Genomic DNA, 19,651 nt, shown 5'->3' with positions numbered 1-19,651 from the left:
TGCTGATAGTTGCACTTCTTCCTACACCTTCCCACACATCCCTGATATTGTTTATCAGTGAACCAGAATGTTCTTTATAGTCAGCATATGGGGGCAACAGAGTTTGCTGACAGTGCTTATCAATAAGTCATTCTTATTCTCCCTCATACAGTGGTTTCCAAACTCATTGCTTGCTGTCTCACCTTAAGATGAGAAGACACTGTTACACATACTTTAATCTGTGTAGCTGTATTGGAGAAGGGATGCAGGGACTGCATTCCCTTCTAAGTAATTTGTGAGGGCCACATGCATGTGGTGAACATGGCTAGAGGCAAAAGTAGATGGAGAAGAAATGTAAGTTTTGCCTTCTGCAGTATCATAGTTTCTTAACGTTCTCTGGTCCATGGGGTCACAAAGAGTCAGACACGACTAAACAACTAAACAACAACAACAACAACAAAACCCACACAACCCTCTCTATAATTCGTCCTGATAAGGAAGTGCTATTATCAGACAGAATTCAAGAATACAATCCAACTTCAGGATATGAAGTTTGGGCCACCAAGGGTTTTGGCCTGGGCAGATTTCAGAGGACCAGATACAGAGCCCTGGAGGGCTGCATTTCACCTCCAGACCTGAGGTTCCCCACTACTGGTCTAATACATCTGGTCTAATACATCCTTTTGGTACAGAGCAGACCTGGAATCAGATGGGGAGTTCAAAAAGCAACAGGTCTCATCACAAAGTATGCACTGACTTCATTTCTTCAGCCCAGGGGACACCATCTTAGCATGCCTTGCTGTTCTGTCTCCGCTACCCACAGCTGGAGAGAACAGCAAAATCAGACTCTGGCCTCATGACCTCTGGACAAATGTACTTCCATCATCCACTTGTATATTTGGGTTAGTTCTGGTCTCTGGGAATTTAGCAATCTTCAACAGAAAATGGCACCAGCACCCTTGGGCAGCTGTCAGGGTCCCAGAAGCTTAGCAACACCATCCTGGAAATGAATGAGGAGCCAACATGATTAACTCAGGCTGAAATCATGCCCCCCACAGGGAAAAGAAAACAAGTTGAGGTCCCTCACAAATCAGGGCTGCGTGTGTGTGTGTGTGTGTGTGTGTGTGTGTGTGAGAGAGAGAGAGAGAGAGAGAGAGAGAGAGAGAGAGAGAGAATATGCACCTTCCCCCCATTCTTGATTGTACTGGAAAATGGCTCCCATTATTGCTTTTCTATTTGGGATCTTTTCAGGCTGTGTCTGTCCTATTTCATTGCCAAACACTTTTTCTGTGTTTATAATAGATGACACAAGTGCCTTGTGGAACTGAATGACAATGAAAGCATTCTTTTGGCAGCTTTGCTTTTTGAAATAAGATTGAATCACAATTGTTAAATAGGATCTAATAGTGTTTGATACCGAGCCTATAAATTCATGTCTAACAGAATCTGAGTCATCAATCAAATCTTTTGGCCAAGTTGAAAAACAATTTTGTTTTGGCCCATTCAGCTTTTTCTGTCCCTGAAATCCCTTGGAAAATTCAGGTGGGTTGGTAAAACTGAAGGATAAAGAATTTAAAGTCCTAGAGAAGATAGCCATATTTTCCTCAATGTGAAAATCCATCATTAGGACAAGACCCATCAGCAGACATAATATGAAAGGATGGTTCCTAAGTGTATCTTTTGCTGCTAATTAGTTTCCCATTTTCTTCCTTTTTTTCCTTCTTATTTACTACTTATTTTTTCCCCTTCACATCTATTATCAAACGTATCACAAATTTGCAATAAAGAAAACCATTCTTAATTAGCAATATCCTATTTTAATAAATATGCTGAATATTATGACTATATATCTAACTATAAACAACTCCTCAACCTTAATCTCAAAATCCATTTCATGCCACTAGTTACAATTTAGATCAATTAAATCATTTGAGAACTCCTCTACTTATCTGTATCCATATTATGTCTTTCCTTCATGAATGCTCTAAAAAGTGCCATAATGAGGTGTACTCTTACTTTCTGTCAAATAGGCATGTTCTGTCCATTTAAGACACATCTGACATCTTTCAAACTCTCCAGATCCAGTACTACTACTCTGTTTACTTCTTTGATTCAGCATCTTGTTAGGAACAAGCACACAGCTGGACTTGCAACCGCAGTTGTGCAGGGCATGGCTTCTTCCATGGCCCTGACTCCAGCAGAGTGAGCAGAAAGGAGGATGGTCAGCTATAGATAGCAACAAGTGCATGTGTACATGTGGAAAAGCACCAGGTGCAGAACCACAAGAACCCCACCCATATTCCTAAACTTTCTCTGCTGGTCATGTGTGATCTCCTGCTGCAGCAAGGCTGCATCAGTTTAGCTGCTCTTTGTCCAGGGATCTGACTGGATGCTGGTGCTGCTGCTTCAGCATCCCAGCTGGGAGGAGGAAGTAGGGCTGTGATTCCTGCATGCAGGGGGGTTGGACTAGATGATCCTTGGATCCCTTCCAACTCTTCAATTCTATGATTCTATTTGTGCAGGAAATCTACATTCCCAGTGCAACATTATGGTCGCATAGCCACGATTCAAACAAAGATGTGAGTCAATGTTTGAGTATGGACCTACATTTGCTGTCCAATTCTGCCATCTCCTCAGCCCTGTCCTCTACCTCTGTTGTCCCCTCTGAGCTTGATGAAATGACAATAGAGAGCTCAACAGGTCTCATAGACTGATGTCCCCCAATCATCCAGCTCCACCTCCTCTTCAGCCCCCAAAGAGGGAACATCTCCAGCTGCTTCTGGAGATGGAGAGGGTCGAGCTCCACCCTCAGGCAATGGGTACCATTCTGGTGGCACTGTGTGATATGAAAGTACAGTAATCACAACAGTAATGTGGGTGCTTGCCTCTGAAGTTCCTTCTCTCCCTCGCTCTGCATAGACAGTTGCCATGCAATGCACAGATCAGTTGGGTAAGCAAGCCGAACTGCCCTTCTCTGCACAGAATTGAAATGTTCCCAATTCTGCAGAAAAGTATAACTGGGAAGATATATTTCCTGTTCCACCACCTCTGCACAGGTCAACCAAGGTGCTGACAAGGACCCAGAGGAAAATTCCCATGAGAGACAACAGGAATCTATCTGATTTCACACCCTCCTGGGGCCAACCATTTTACTAAATTCTGCTCCCCTGCAGAGAGCAGAGGCCATCACTAGCTTAATCCTATCTAGATAGTGATCTGTCCATGACATGGGCACTATACTGGGATGCTTCACCTGTGCATCACCTGTCCAGGAAAGAAAGCAAATTGAGATCATGAACTGCCACAAATATTTCCCACCTAGCCCCAAGCATAGGCCCTGATCACAACAGCACATTCCCATCCCTCAAACACACACATAATTCTGGATCTCCAGCTAATCTTATCCAAGCAGAGACAAAGGGCTGCTTAACCCAATATTCCTCAGTATGAACAGCAGCAGAAGTTCTGCAAGAGTTCTGTATGCCACAAAAGTCCCCCTGCTCCTATACAACCCCATTGTTCATTCCTGTACCAGCCAGCAACCTAGCAAATGGAAATGAGCAACTGACACACCCAAGCCATATCTAATTTTATGCCAAATTAGTCAGTGAGAGAGATGCTGCTGGCCCTCCAGCTATTGGTAGAATATGGCTAACGGCACAATCCCATGCACATCTCTACTCAGAAGCAAGTTCTCCTGAGTTCACTGGAGCTTTTTTCCCATAGGAAAGTGTGTGGCTGCGCTGATTACCATACTCTGTGGGAACACAGGATCTGAGGGGGGGGGGGAGTTACAGCTGAGAGGGAGCCCAGCTGAGGGAGGATTTGGCAACCAGCAGCAGTCAAACTTAGCTCAGTACAGATCCTGGGAGCTTGCAAACAGGGGCCTCCAGCTATTGGTAGAATATGGCTAACGGTACAATCCCATGCACATGTCTACTCAGAAGCAAGTTCTCCTGAGTTCACTGGAGCTTGTTTCCAGTAAGGAGGTGTGTGTGGCTGATTACTCTGTGGGAACACGGGATCTGAGGGGGAGGAGTTACAGCTGAGAAGGGAGTTAGCAACCAGCAGCAGTCGTTGTTGTTGTTTAGTCGTGTCTGACTCCTTAGCTCAGTGCAGATCCTGGGAGCTTGCAAAGGGGGGGGGCGGGTTAGGCCTTCCCCTTAATCTCCCCTGCTAGAGTTCTGTCTCTTGGTGAGCATAGGACTAGAGGCATGGAAGGTAATGGAGCTGCTACAGTGACCTGTAACAGCTGTGCCATGTTTGCCATTCTGCCAGAGAACAAGCAACAGTTCACTTTGTAGCAAGTGCAAGCTGGCTGTCTTGCTGCAAGAGAAGGTGCAGTAACTTGAGGCCCACCTAGCCACACCTCAAGCAGCAGGACAGCATGCAGAGTTACTTGATAGAGCTGAGTTGACTGAGCACCAAGATAGAAGGGGTGGCCCCAGCATGGAGAAAGATTGCCCATTGCAAGAGTCTAACCCCTGGAGGAATGTAGGGTGGTTACTAATACATTTAGACCAGAGCAGACAATACATATATATTGCCCAGTCCTATTTTCTGGTTTAAAAAATGCCTGAGTTGGGTACGGAGTTGAGTCTGGCCCACTGCTTTCCCTTTGCACAAATCACTGCCAACTATAGCAACCCCACTCACAATTTCACATGTTAAAGGAAATGTCTGTTTAGTTTGTCCTAAGCCTGTATGGTCTAACTTGTCCATTTTCAAAGTTAGCCTTCACAATGCGCTTGAGTCATTGGAGGCCACTAGCAGAGACTCCCCCAAACAGCTCAGTGATGGGGCAGGAATCTAATGAATAAGCTATCCTGGAGCCTTGTAAATCAATACAAAACCCTGTACACATGCACATATTGTGCAGACACACACTGTTCAACTGTGACCCATCACAGCTTACCTGTAGTCATTCACACAGAAAGTTAGACATATTTGGGGTGGGTGTAACATGTGTTGCCATCTTACTATGGGACTCACCTACTTGGAAGCAACTTCTTTGCAGGAATTTCACCATCTGTAAAGCAGGTGTTGACAAGTGGTGCGGGCATGGGGAGAGCAAGAAAAGAAAGGGGGCTGGGTTTTGTCTGTCTTGTCTTGTTTTGTTTGTTTGCCAGGGATTCCTAGAACCTGGGCCCTGAAAACCATCAGGTCACACAGGAAAGAGTACCTCTAAGAAAACGCGGGCAGCAGGTACTCTGCCAGCTCCTAACAGCCGCCTCAGGCATCGCCCCACAGACAGACGCCTATTAAGGGTTAGGGCGGAGGAAAGTGGCTCCCTCGTCAAAGGAGGCGCTCGGTCCCGCGACTCTTCCTCCAAAACGTCCCGTCTGCTCCACCTTCTCCGTGGAGGAGGGAACCACCCCGTCGTCGTGTGAGAGAAAACCGCTCAGCTGCTGCGACCTGCTGCGGTCCCTCAGGCCGGCCTGCGGCTCTACTCGCGCCTCTTTCTGCCCGGTTTGGCGCGGCACGCGGCCCCCTTCGCCCGGCGGCCATGTGACCGCGCACACGCCGCCCGCTCTCGATGTGCGGCGCCGAAGCCCTTCCATGGTTCTCGGCTCTGGGGCTGCTGCTGCTGCGCCTGGCCGTCGTTCCCGCCCCTGCTGAGCCGGTGGCGTCAGGTGAGTCCCGGCAGAAAGGAAGGCGCATCGCGCTTTGCGCTTCCTCGCCTGTTTCTGCCATTCTGTTCGCGCTCTTTCAAGGCTTCGTCTGCAATCTCGGCGAAGCTTGCGAGGTCAGTTGGCAGAATAATAACCATGGCGAGGAAAGTGTCGCTTTCTTCTTCTTCTTCTTAAGAATCCTGTCCTGTGGGCTCTTTGTGGTCCGATGTTCTGGACTGAGCTATGTGCTGTTGCCTGGGGGTAGTTTGATTCTGGCCTCGCTTCTGGAAGCTGCTTAAATGCCGCTGTTCCAGTTTGGAGCAGATAAACAAGAGTGCTTCTGAGCACATGCGGAGTATCTTCGTCACCGCACGGGTTACAAGTGCTGTGCAAGCCCTCAAAGCACAGGAGAGTCCTGACGGGACAGAGAGCTCTGAGAGGAATATCTTCTCTTCGGCTCCCTGCCCCCTTCTATTCCTCAAGGTTTCCTACATTCATGGAAGCCAACTCTTAGACGCGGAGTTCCCTTCTGCCCCACAGTAAAATATTTGAGGGAGCGCCCCCCCAGTTGATGGGCATTGCCATTCAAATGGTATGTGTGCACTGCATCTTGTAGTTGATTATGTGGGGTAGGGCTTACCTGTCTCTCCCACCCCCCAGAATTTTATTCAAGTTGGCACCCTTGCCCAGATTGCTTGATATACAAAAACAAGTACTGCCTGTTCTTTTAAAGTTAACAGGTTATTCTTATGCATGCCTACTTAGAAGTAAGTCCCACTGAATTAACTAGATCTTAAGTGTCAGGGGTCCCTTTAATTTTACCCTTTTAAGTGTAAGTCTATGGGTTTGCAACTGGAATAGGTTTAAGTCCCAAGTATGCATGCCAAAGGCACAAATGCAGTAAAGTTTCTGTAGTTATTTAGAGTTGTAAAAACTATTGTTTTTAGTGTGTGTGTGTTTTGAATCCTCTCTCCTTACTGAATACTCTTTGGCACTCCCGCTGTCCTCTCTTGAAACCTCTCTTAAAATCTGTAAGAAATGCATCTGGCACCTTAATAGAAAATGCTGGGAAATATGGTTCCTGCATTACTACACAGCACGGTGTGTCTCAGTGAGATGGAAATTATACATCATCTTTGCTGCTTTGGCTGCTAAGAGTCTAAATATTCATATTTTGCTATTCATATTGCATTACAATGCATGCCTATTTTGTCGAAAGTCAGATTTTGAGGAAGCAGGGTTCGTGGTCTGGTCAGGTTTCTGTTTTACACAGAAAAGTAGGAGAGTGAGAGTGAGAGCTTTTCCATCCCTGAGCAAGAGATAGCATCACTTTTGCAGCAAGAAATCATATGTAGAGGTGGTGATGTCCTTTTAAGTTGAGTACAACTAGTAGCAACTGGCGTGTTGAGGCAGCTCATATGAATGACTTTACTTTATTATGGTCACAGACCAGCATAAGCGGCAACTCATATAATCCACACTTTTTTTGTTCAGTAGATGCGAAGGATACTGAGGACACAAATGCCATCTATACCAAAGGAGGGGAAAGTCTGATCTCCACTAAAGGAGCAGGTTACCTGGCCTTTGTTAAATGGACGCGGGTGGTGCTTTGGTCTAAACCACTGAGCTTCTTGGGCTTGCTGATCGGAAGGTTGGTGGTTGAATCTGTGTGACGGAGTGAGCTCCCATTGCTCTGTCCCAGTTTGAAAGCATGCCAGTGCAAGTAGATAAATAAGTACCACTGCGGCCGGAAGGTAAATGGCGTTTGCGTGCATTCTGGTTTCCATCATGGTGTCCCATTGTGCCAGAAGTGGTTTAGTCATGCTGGCCACATGACCCGGAAAGCTGTCTGTGGACAAACGCCGGCTCCCTTAGCCTGAAAGCGAGATGAACACTGCAACCCCATAGTTGCCTTTGACTGGACTTAACTGTCTAGGGGTCCTTCACCTTTTACCTTACGTTTGTGAAGAGAGACCATCATTGCATATGAAGTGTGGGTGCTATGCTTCTTTCCTGAGCGAAGTGATAGCAAGAGTCATTACATCACAATGCCAGGGACACATAGATTAGTTTACATGCTACAACTAACACCAGTCTAACATGGTCATAAAAGTGAGGCAGTTTTGGTTGCAATCAGAATCCTGAATTGCCATCAGCCAGAATCCTTGGCAGCTGCCTCTGCAGACAGGGAAAACCGGCCAACGTTTAAAACTTGTTGGCCTGTCCATCCAGATGATCAGCTTTTCAAAATGCACATTGATAAATGGTGGCATCCTTATTGTCCACACATGTTAACTCGTTTGTTTTTCCCAACAGCATTGTGTTGTACTTTGCCCAGCCCTAGGAATGTTCATTTTGTCTCCAGAAACCTGAAGAATGTCTTACACTGGTTGCCGCCAGAAGGGATTCCTGAGGACAAATTAATTTATAGTGTGAAGTATTTAGTGTATGTTTTGCTGTTGATTTTTCTGTACTACCAATACTAGTTTGTGGGTTAGTTTTTTTAATGGTGCTTTAAATGTGCAACATGCTTCATCATGCTTTCTTTTGCAGCAGTAACCTCAAGGTTGAAGTTGAAGCTGGCGTAGCTTCATTCAGTAGACCGGCTCCTTTAAAATATAAACAGATCTTGGATTCTGGCAAGACAGTGATCAACAGGAGTCCCTAGCATCTCTGTCTGTCTCCCCCACATGCCCTCTCCTTGCTAGCACCTAAAAGGGAAAAATTACGAGTGGTTCTTGATATTACATGAATTATTGAACGTAAGCAAAGCAGTAAGAGGCATGGGATACATTGCACATTTTCAGTATGATAATCCAAAATTAATCACTGGACATTGTAGGGAAACACCCAAGCAACTTTGGTCTGATATGTATGAGCAATTGAATCATAGATTCATAGAGTTGGAAGGAACAACAAGGGTCATCCAGTCCAACCCCCTGCAATGCAGGAATCTTTCACCCAACATGGTGCTCAAACACACGACCCTGAGATTAAGAGCCTCGTGCTCTACCGGCTGAGCTGCCTTACTTTGATTGTTAAACATTTTAACTTGCATTGATTAAATTATATATATTTTGTTTCAATTCTTGCAAGCCACTGCAACGGCACTGCTTGAAAGTGCCTTATAAATTGAATGAATAGTTCATACTGTCATAATCACTTCACCACATAGTTAAACTACAGAATTCACTCCCACAAGAAGTAGCGATGGCCACGAACTCAGGTGGATGTTTTTAAAGATTAGACAAATTGCTAGAGGATAAGGCTACCAATTGTTAGTAGCCATGATCATAGAATGAGCACTGACCTTTTCTCTTTCTATTGATTATTTAAAATTCAGATATGGCACAGCTAGATGGATTAAGGATGCAGAATGCAGAAATATCAGTCAGACCTGGTGTGACCTCTCACGTGGAACAAGTGACCATAAGGAGCTATATCATGCCAGAGTAAAAGCTTTTCTGAATGGAAGTTGTTCCAGCTGGACAGAATCTCCTCGGTTTAATCCATTAACAGACAGTAAGGAAACACCTAAGGAATGCTATGTGTTCATAATAGTATTGAAAGTTTCCAGAGGGCAGATTACCAGTCAGAACTCATGTTGTGCAACAGACTCCACTAAAATGCTTGCGATAAAATTTGATGCGATGGTTGCTTAAGCAGGCACTAGTTTAAACATGGCTTGAAAACTGCATTTATTATTCTTTCTATATAGCAAAGTGATTAGGGCTTTGATCACAGAGATCCTGTGTCAACACTGGATTTGAATCACAGCTTTGTCATTTGCATGAACAGCCTGCTTGCCCAACTTCTTTCAGGTGCACACTGGACTTAGCATTAATTGCATAAAAGCAGGGGCAAACTAGGCTTTATTTAATCCAGCTCAAAGACCCAATTTGGCACCCTCCTGACATGCATTTGCGTACACACACACAAAGAGAGAGAGAGAGAGAGGCTGGGAGCCTCATTGGTGCCCCTCTGGAGACTTCACCTGGGGCAAAAAACTCAGCTAGTCCCTGCCCACCCCCCACCCCCAGCTATGGCACTGCATGAAAGCAACTAGACATCTTTGTTATGTGAGTGATGTAAAGTCTGGGGGGTGGGAGTTTAACTCTTTCTCTTCCATTACACTCCCAACAAAAATCACTTCGCCAAAGCTGTTATTTGCATTTCAGGGGAGCTGTCTTGCTCATGATTTTTAACTTATATTGAAGTTGGACTGATTGGCTGCTTTTAATATTATTGGGTGGAATGTGTTCCTAAAGCACGATTTGTATTGTGACTGTATTTTGGATTTTTCATGTTTGTAAACTAGCTTAAGGCTTTTGCCTTTAAAGGCAGCCTAAAAGTATTTTGTTTTTATTTATTTATTTTAAAAAGTTCAAGGGAGTTAATAAGAGTTTGTAATTCACCACAGCTCACCCTGCTATTATGGAAAGTGTGATAGCCTGTTGGGCTGTTGATTCTGGGTGCCATGAAAGGGCAATAAATTAAACAATTTATCGTAAGGTTGAAGGGGAGAGAGGTGCTTATGGAGTTTTGTGCCTCAGTTGCTAAAATAACTTCACCAGCTTTTGAGTGTTACAAATCAAGGCTTGGGCAGGGATGGTGGAGCAGGGAGGGGCCCCATTCACAGCTCTGCAACCACACATCAAAACAAAAGACTGATGAGGGAATATTATCACAGTTGGCTATAGTTGTTTTCTTGTCACTATGCACACTCTAATATATACTTGCTTTTCTTTTCCAGCTAAAATTGATCCACCCGCATTTGCCTTGTCTTCTGCTGAAAAATCTATTTCAGTCATTGTGGCTGCACCTAAGACATGGAGCAGAAACTCCAGAAATGAGCCTAATTATCTGCATGAAATATATCCCATCCTACAATATAATGTATCTGTATTCAACACTAAAAAAAAGACACAGGTAAAACTTGATTAGAAAGGGCTATTAAGCAATTTAAATCGGTTCTGGATTAATTGGAGATGGTCATGTTATTAGGATGTTGAGAAGGGGCAGTTGTGTGCTTTGCAAATATGTATGTGGATGGATGATGAAGACGAAGGATAGTTCTTGGGAGCGCAGCATAATTGGGAGTGTGAGCAATGAGGGTGAAAATAACATGGTGCTTAGTCATGTAAATGACTTCCCCCTGATAATAAAGACAGAAAACCACTACACGTGCAAGACAGTTGTGGGAGGTTGCAGATCTGGAGCAGAAGATTATATGTGGGGAAGGGATATTTAACACTTTCCCTGTGGGCCAGTGTCTTGCCCTCCACCTTTAAAACCTTCCCCTCACCCAAACTGCTTTTTGTCCCAACAAGAGGAAGAGCCAGGAACTAGCTGTGGTAAAGAAAGAAATGCCAACCTGGGAACCCAGGGCTTGGTGCCATGTCCAAGCAGGTGTCTGTGATCTCATCTCAATTACCTGAACTATATGATGACTGTGGTGGCTGGGAAGAAAGTGAAGATGTGGGCTGAAAGAAAGTCAGCAGTAGAGACCAAAATTGAAAGCTAAGAAAGGAGAGAGATCCTGTTCTTTGGCTGTCATCTCTATCCTGATGGCACTGTGTTTTTTAGCTAGCTGTCAAGTGTCCCTTATTTGAAGGGACAGTCCCTTATTCCAGCGCCATGTCCCGCTGCTGTCCCTTATTGATGGATGTCCCTTAAATGTCCCTTAAATGATGTCCCTTAAATTTCAAAGGAAGCAGCTCCTCTCCCTCCCTCCCTGCCAGCCAGAGAGGAGGGAGGCTCCAACTGTGTTGCTTGGCTGTGTTGCTCACCCAATAAGAAGTCTAAGAACGACTGGGGGTGGAGCTTGCATGCCTTGTGTGTGGCTAGTTAATGCAAGCTGAGGGGTTTTTTGAATGCTGGACGCCATTTTGTTGCACGTGCTGCTGCAAACTTTGCAGTGCAAAGCCAGGCCGAGGAGCCATCTTAAGTTGAGGCTGCATAGGCCTTGTGGTGCATGTGATTCAGATTCTATTCAGTTGAACCTCTGGTTACAAAGTTGGTTGGACAGTGTTCTCGAAGCTACCAGCATGAGTTTGACCAGACTGCAGGGGGACAGAAAGACTGGAGTGCCTGGAACAGGTGAGGCTGCAGGTCCTTTATTTTGGCTGCTGGTCCCTTATTTTCAAATCTGTAAGTTGACAGCTATGTTATATGTAGGATTAAGGCAGGGGTGAGCAACCCTAAGGCCCATGAGCCACAAACAGCCCATGGACCCCCACCGCCTGCTTGGGGACCCCTGCCGCCCACTCAGTTGGCTCCCATGCGCCATGCTAAACTGGCACAGAGCAGAGCGGGGACTGCCTTCCGTGATGCTGGCTGGCTTCCTATTGGCTGCAGGAAGCTCCTGCAGCCAATGGGAAGCTACGCACACATCCTCTGCGCCAGAAGGAGCTCCGGAAATAGCATTTGCGCATGTGTATGTGCATGTGCAGTCCAGCCCACCATGGCATCTGCGGGACCGTGAACTGGCCCAAGCCACAAAACTTTGCTGACCCCTGGATTAAGGTATAACAATCTGAACGGAGATGCACGTTTTTCTCCACTCTCTGGTGGTTGGTTCATAGATGAAACCATAGGTAGAATGTTCCTGTGTTTCTGTGATTCTCCAATATATTGTTGTATAGTTAAGTTCTGAAGTGTGACAATGTCTTCTTTCCCCTAGTGGATGTTCTGTATTAAAAGCAACAGACTTGATGTGTTCCATTTAGAGTCGAATACAGTGTACTGTGTCACAGTGCAGGTATATATTACTCCACTCCTGTTCAGTGGACTCTCCAAAGATTGCATTGCTACGTTGAAAGGTAAGCAAAGAACTATAAAACACATCTCCAATACAGGATGCAAATTTGTTGCTTTAATATCAAATAGTTCTAAAAATAGATAAAAGTAGTTGAGAAATCCTTTTTTGTACAAGTCATGACAAGATCCTCTTGGCTTTACAAAGGTATATAACCTTGTTTCTTAGTGAAGCTTCTTTCTAAATAACAGTCAGCTGAGGACAAACCATATCTCCAGGCAACCCTAATTGCTGGATCTGTGCCTTAACAATAGGCTAAGAGCTATTACCTTCTCCCTTGAAATTCTAATAGATCATTAAAGAGCCCATTGATCTATAGAAACACCCAGTCACTCAAATGAGGCAAAGGATCATCCAGATCTGTCCAACTGGTGAACCACAGTGAGCGATCACCTAGATTAGTGCAAAACAAGTGCTGGAACTGCAGGAGTGGGCCTGATGTGGGCAAAGGGGAGGGATCATTGCTCAGAAGCATAGATCATGCCCAGGTAGCAACTGCTGTCACCCCCATTGCAATAATTTTCAAAGGAACAATACTGTATCATTCTCATTGAGCATTCTTTTACAAGAAAGCTATAGGATTACCACAGGCCATCAAACCACTTCAAATAGTGGCAGTGTGTGTGGGATTCTTTTTTAAGAAAAACCATCCATAGCCATTTCTATAATGTAAGACACAAAAAAGTCATGGAATATCCCTCTGCCCCACATGCACAGTGGATAAATGAGCCTGCAAAAGTATGAAGGGGAGGATATTTGACCAGTTTTTTTTGCAAAACCCCAGAGAGCCACTGAGCTGGATGAGCCACTTGTCTGATTTGGTATAAGGCAGATTCCTTTGTTCATATATGTTCCAGGTTTATAGAGTTTTCCTTGGTTTATAAAATTACTCTTTTCAATGTCAGAAGACCTGGAAGCACCTCTGCCATCTTTCTCTTTCTTATATGATGATAAGGGGGAAACCTGCAGGCAATATCCTCATCCAGCCCCAACCCACCCCCAAAAAACTGCTAAGGCAGAGATCTTCCAGTGTTCTGTCCAATTACTGCAAAGGTGCCAGGAGGTTACGTAATGGCTTGCTTTGAATTGTGTCACCCTGACTAGCTTGTCCTTTAGGTTTTGCTTTCCCCACCCTGATTTACAATGACTCTCCAATGTTCTGCCACCATCACCACAACATTTCTGGCTATTGGCCTGCTTAGGGGAAGCATCTTTGAGCCGTGTTCATTTCCCCATCCATTCCCTCTCAACCTGTAAATTACTGGTCTCCACTTTCCACTCTTCAGTGAAGGAAAATCAAAAGTTATATATTGCCTGCTGCACCCGTTTCAGGTTAGAGTTGCAGAAATAGGCCCTCTTTTTACTGCTTGCCATTTTCAGCACTGCCGTATTAAGTGGCTGCCTTCGGTTCCATTCGATTCTGAAGAGCATAATTTTGAATCTTTTATTAGAAACCAGCAAGTCAGCCCTTTTTAGTCCCTGTTAGCAATCTGTGTATCCCTAATAATTGGGGGAAATTAGGCAAAGAAGAATCTGCTGGCAAGGACCTCAATAACTTGCTAGGGAAGAACAGCCTAAATATAGAGTTTAAAAGAACCCAGCCCAGCTGCTCTACGAGTAAAAAGTTACAGAGTACATGTATTTTACCGCATACATACGACATTTGAAAGGGATAATATTTCCCAAATGCTGTATTATAAGTGAACAAACTGAGAGAAAGAATGGTGTCAAAGTGCTTTTATTGAAGCTACAGGCAACATTTCTTCCTTTCTGGCTGTCTTTCATAATTTTCACTGTTGTTCAAAAATTTTACAATAATTTATAATACTAAAATTGTTGAAATCTCAACCACTTGTAAAATACTGTTGAGCTGTGGCATGTATTTTTTAATGTTTTGTATTAATAATTGATGTCGTTTTTATTATTGTCTTCTTTTTTAATGGAGCCTATTTAGACTTCCATATCCAATTACCAGTAATAAATCCTGATGACTGCTGGATATTTGGAAAAATGAACAGCATCTAATGCACATATTTCTCCACAGATTCGGCTTTCAAGGAGGCTGCGACAATCTTACTCGGATATATTTTGCCTGTCCTTCTAACAGTCCTTATTATTTTGGTGTCATGCTGTTGTGTATATAGGTACATTCATATCACAAAGCAAAAGTACCCTACAAACTTGGTAAGGGTTCTTTATTATCCCTGTAGTATGTAATGTATCACATGGTTAAGGCCCAGTCCATACACTTTAAAACTCCCCGTGTGAAAATATTTATTAATTAATATTAATCAACCAAAGGCCTGGTTGAAGAGGAACATTTTCGCCTGGGGCTCGGTTACTTGGATTGGGGTCAAGAAACTGGGGCAAAGAGTTGGAACCCACCTCCCCCCATCATCTTACCCCCAGTCCATATTGAGGGCGGGGGCTGCAACTGCTTTTTCCCAAAGCCCAAGACATTCCCCGTGTTATTGCTACATCATATTTAGTATGAAGCCATATTAATTAGTCTGGGTTCTTTTCCAAGACATAAAAGAAAAGGCTGGCTACCCCCGATTGGTTGTGGCTCTCAGACATAGGGCTGCTGAGAGCCTTTTTAAGTGGAGATGTCAGAGCCTAAACTAGTACTTTGTATAAGCAAGGTAAGTGCTACGCTACTGAGCTGTGGCCCTTCCCCCATGACACTCTTGATCTCAGGGTCGTGGGTTTGAGCCCCACATTGGGCAAAAGATTCCTGCATCATAGCGGGTAGGACTAGATGACCCTTGGTGTACCTTCCAACTCTACAATTCTATTATATTATTATTCACCCACCCACCCAATGTGTGTGTGTGCTGCATTTTCTTATTTCACCTAATAGGCCAATGTTTAGTAGTCTTCCACAAACTTGCTGATAAGCATCAAACAGAAAATTATTCGGAAGAATCTTTGCCTTAAGCAAGGACTAAAATATTCTCGGGCAAAAAGTACTGAGAAGCCAGCAGCAAGGCTATATTTGCACATAAAGATGCATTAAAAAAGAAATCAATGACCACAAATTATGAATGGATGAATTAATTGCTGAGAAAAATAAGAAATTAAGCAATGTAGAAGCACTGAACTAGATCTACATTGTCCCCAGCTATTCCAGCCCTTGGAATTTGCAACACATTTATCCAGCAAACTACCTGGCTTTAGTGTCTGCCATTTAAAATGCACTACAATCTTCTTTACTTAAACATTTTTCCAACTTGCAGCCAAGCATAGGAACCAGTCCATTCAATTAAAAATCTACAAATGTAATTCCTTGCTTTTTGTCTACAAAAGAGGATAAAAGTAATGGGCCCTGACAATTGTTTTCCTATTAATTATTCCTAATTAATTATTCCTAATTAATTTTCCTTGTTGAACATAATTGGAAAACTACTGCCACTATTTGTACATTATATTAGAAGGATGGTCCTGTGGGGAAGGGCTGCAACTTGGTGGCAAAGGATCCCAAATTTGATCCCTGTTATCTCCAGGTAGCGATGGGAAAGGCTACCTCTCTGAAAACCTGGAGAGCAACTACTTGTCAGTATAAACAATACTGAGCTGATGGCACCAGTGGTCTGTCTCAGCAAAAGGCAGCTTCCTAGGATTCCTAGCTATTGTTTGTGCAGCAAAATAATAATAATATAGATCAGTTCTTTTTTTGGGGGGGGACACAGGGGTACGCATACCCCTAAACATTTTGTGAATCTAAATTTGGCCTCATTGAGGGGCAGTATTTCAATATGAGTAGGAAAATGAGAGTACCCCTAAACATTTTTTTTAGAAAGAAAGCACTGATATAGTCTTGACTTGTTCCAGAAATTGGTCGAAAGGAAAGGAAAGGAAAGGCAGTGTATGCAATACTCCCCAACCTGCATAATAGTTGCGATGTGAAAGCACATAAATTTTATACATAGACCTAATCCAGCTAACATTATTCAGGACTAAATTCAAGTAAAAGCAGTGAGACTTTGAGAGCAATCCAATGCACACACCCTTATGCCATGCTGAAGGGAGGACATCATATTAGCTGGAAGCGCACTTCCACGCAGCTCTCCTGGCAGAGCCATTCACCACTGCTCTCCCCTTGCCACCCACCAAACAGTTGCCAGCATCAGGCCCAGAAATAGAGTATTCCAAGTGCGGAGAGGCAGTGGGGCTGAACTAGGCCAGAATTAATTGATTCTGAGCTTGTCTGGATGGGAAGCATTGAGACGAGTTCAACTTGGAATGCTAATGTATAGACAAATGTAGAAGACTGCCCATGGGATAATGAGATCTCTACAACCCACATGCACATTAACACAGTGGTGTGTATACAGCCTTAGTAAGTAATTAACTTTAGCTGGGTTGGGGCTTTAACTTAAAAGTAGAGACTGCAATTAACGGATCTCTCAGTTTTCTTTTTTAAATTATAGCTTGCTTTTTTTCCCCTCCCCAGGTTTTGAAGTATAGTGACAAATGTGAGAGAGGCAATTTGTTGCCTTCCGAAAAAACTGTGATTAACTTCATTACTATTAATATCGCTGAAGAGCAGAAGACCTCTCTGGAGGACACTCGTTTACTAGGCAGTGCCCACAGCAGAGATGGATGTTGTGATGGAAACAGTGTTGAGGGAAAAGCTTCAGAAGTGCAACTAGCACAACAGGATTCTCAAGACGCTTGCCTAAATGAGGAAGTTATGTTTGAAAATGAGCAAGATGAGAACAAGCTACCCATGATGAAGCTTGTATCTCAAAGGGCTTCAGGTGAGAAGCACGAGGATGAAGTTGTGGTCTATGAATTTGACTTGAGGGCTGAAGATACAACTCTGGTTCAAGAGAAGCTGAGCTTAAAAGCTGGTATTTGCGCACTAGAGGGACTGCTTCACAAACTGCAAAAAGTACCTCCAGATTTAATAACTGATGGAACAGAACAGGCCTACTGTCCCCAGTTTGGTGTGGGAGCTCCAGGTATCCGTTCAGGAGAGCAACCAAGAGAGACGCTTTTGAATAAGATGGGCTCTGGACATAATAGCCTCCAAGCTCCTTCACAAACTTTGGTTCCCAATAAACCAGGCCAAACTTTTTGTCCTCAATGCAGTGTGGTGGCAGATACTTGTTTGGCACATAATCAAAAAGAGTCCTCCTTCGATGAGAAAAGAGCTGCACTTGAAAAACCACAAACTTTTGCAAACGTAGTGATGAGAAGTGCAACGTCAAAGCATCAAACATGGGCCACCCAGGACCAGGAGGCAGCAAAGAAAGCAAAAGTGGAAGATGAGCAGAGCATAATAATAGATTGGGACCCCCAGACTGGGATACTTAATATACCCTTGTCTAATTTAATAAGTGATGAAATACTTGAGAATGAAAAGTATGAAGATTCTCTGGAAGAGGGACTTCTGTCCAGAGTTTATGAGAGACGGTGCTCTGCTGAGCTGTTAGAGAGAGATGAAGAAAGGTATCTCCTGCACCTTAAAGAACAATGGGGACTGCATATACAAATGCAAACCTAACTTTCTTTCCCGTCGTGATTTAATTTACTACTAAGTAGAATTGTTTTAACAGTTAAGATTAATTGCTTACAGTATGAAGCTGGTGACCATCAAACCATCAATGACTATCAAAGGCCATTGGTTTTAATTATTGGTGAACTCCAACAAAGTAATCTGCTTTTATTCATTCAGTAGTCTTGCACCAATGCACGTATTTGTTGAAAATTGCATTAATTCAAACCAATATCTATATTTTTTAAAAAAAAACCAACACCAGTTAAACATATACGATAAGGGCATAGAGTACATGCTTGTCAATTTCAGTACTAACTTTAGATGGAAGACACTTGCTAGACTTTGAAAAGAAATTGATTGTCAGAAAACCATTCAGCTTTGAGATGATCTGTTTGCCTCAGATATGACATTGTCCTACGGTAGTGGAGTAGTAGCTAGAGTTGAACCAAGTGATAGTGTCAGTTAGATGTAAATCAGCAAATAAAAATCTTGGGGGCAGGCATTGCTTGGCAGAGAGCAACTAACAGCCCCTGGTAGATACAACATTGTAACGGATCTGTCTGTGACTACCAGACATGACTGCTATATGCCATCTCCAGGATCAAAACCTCTAAATACTAGTTTCAGTGAAACAAATGGAGAGGGTGGCTTGTCCTGTTTGTGGGCTTCCCATTGGCTGGCCCCACTGTCTCTGATCCTTTGGTCCCCACTGTCTCTGATCCTTTGGTCTGATCTAACAGGATTCTTGTAGCTTGGCTCCCAGTCTCCTCTGCTTTTTGGCTACTGCATTCGTGCAACACCACACATTGTGACTAGTGTATGCTGGGAATAGCACATATAGGAAACAAAGGGGGAAACCCCATAGGCCCTGTTATGTCTCAAGTATGTGAAAATACACCTCCAGTCTTTGGAAACAGAAGTCTATTAAGCCTTTATATGAAATGGGAGGTTAGCTGTGATCAGTTAATAGACAGAAAAAGCAGAGAACTTCAGCAAATGAAAATAGTATTTTGTCATTTTTGCCCCATGCCTTTTGCATGCAGTATAGCTCTGAAGCAATTAATCGTGTAAAATATATCACTTTTCCATTTCTGCATCAACACAGTATGAGTAAATCAATGTTGACACTTTCAACATCCTGGAGGAAGTCACCTCTATTAGCCTAAAGCATTCTGATCACCTTAAAGTAATCAGGCCTGACACTTTCATCCAACCTGAGGAATTGGCAGCAGTCGGAACCTCTCCATAGGAAAGCATAGTTGCATCCAATATTTTGAACAATTTTGAATAATCAATTACATGGACAATTCAAGCTAATAGAAGAATTCACTAGCTTGAGTTTGAGAGTTTGGTTACAGCATGTTGGTAAATTACATGCAATTGGCTGTGCGAACACAGTCAAATGCAACGTCACACATGTAGGAAGAATGAATGCATATTGTACATGCGGCTGGCTTTTGAAATTATATTGTTGGCATTTAGTGTTAATGCCATAGCTTTACCTTTTCCTATTTGTGTTTTAAAGATAGGAAGTGACTTGGAAAACAGCTGAACAGGAGCATCTTGTATGAACAAACAGATGTGTCTGAGGCACGTCTGGCAAAGCTACTTAAAACTTCTCCAAGCACTCAAACACTTCTCTACTCAGCTTTCGCAAATGTGAATTGTAAGGTTATGAAGGAAAAATAATGTGGGACATAAGAAAGCCAGCTCATACATACATGTACACCACTTGATTCC

At 43.5% G+C, this 19,651-nt stretch overlaps 1 protein-coding gene across 1 annotated transcript; it reads left to right on the top strand.

Annotated features, from left to right (window-relative positions):
* Positions 1 to 5,506: 5,506 nt before the first annotated feature.
* Positions 5,507 to 18,582, top strand: LOC128410576 (interleukin-20 receptor subunit alpha-like). The gene is made up of 7 exons (XM_053382026.1): positions 5,507 to 5,612; positions 7,908 to 8,037; positions 8,935 to 9,113; positions 10,345 to 10,520; positions 12,274 to 12,412; positions 14,453 to 14,592; positions 16,862 to 18,582. The coding sequence occupies exons 1-7, from the start codon at positions 5,516 to 5,518 to the stop codon at positions 17,915 to 17,917; spliced, it is 1,917 nt and encodes a 638-aa protein (XP_053238001.1). The 5' UTR covers positions 5,507 to 5,515; the 3' UTR covers positions 17,918 to 18,582.
* Positions 18,583 to 19,651: the final 1,069 nt, after the last annotated feature.

Source organism: Podarcis raffonei, chromosome 3, assembly GCF_027172205.1.
Source record: "Podarcis raffonei isolate rPodRaf1 chromosome 3, rPodRaf1.pri, whole genome shotgun sequence".
Taxonomy (NCBI): domain Eukaryota; kingdom Metazoa; phylum Chordata; class Lepidosauria; order Squamata; family Lacertidae; genus Podarcis; species Podarcis raffonei.
The sequence above is the reverse complement of the archived record's forward strand: the minus strand, read 5'-3'. Positions and strand labels throughout refer to the sequence as shown.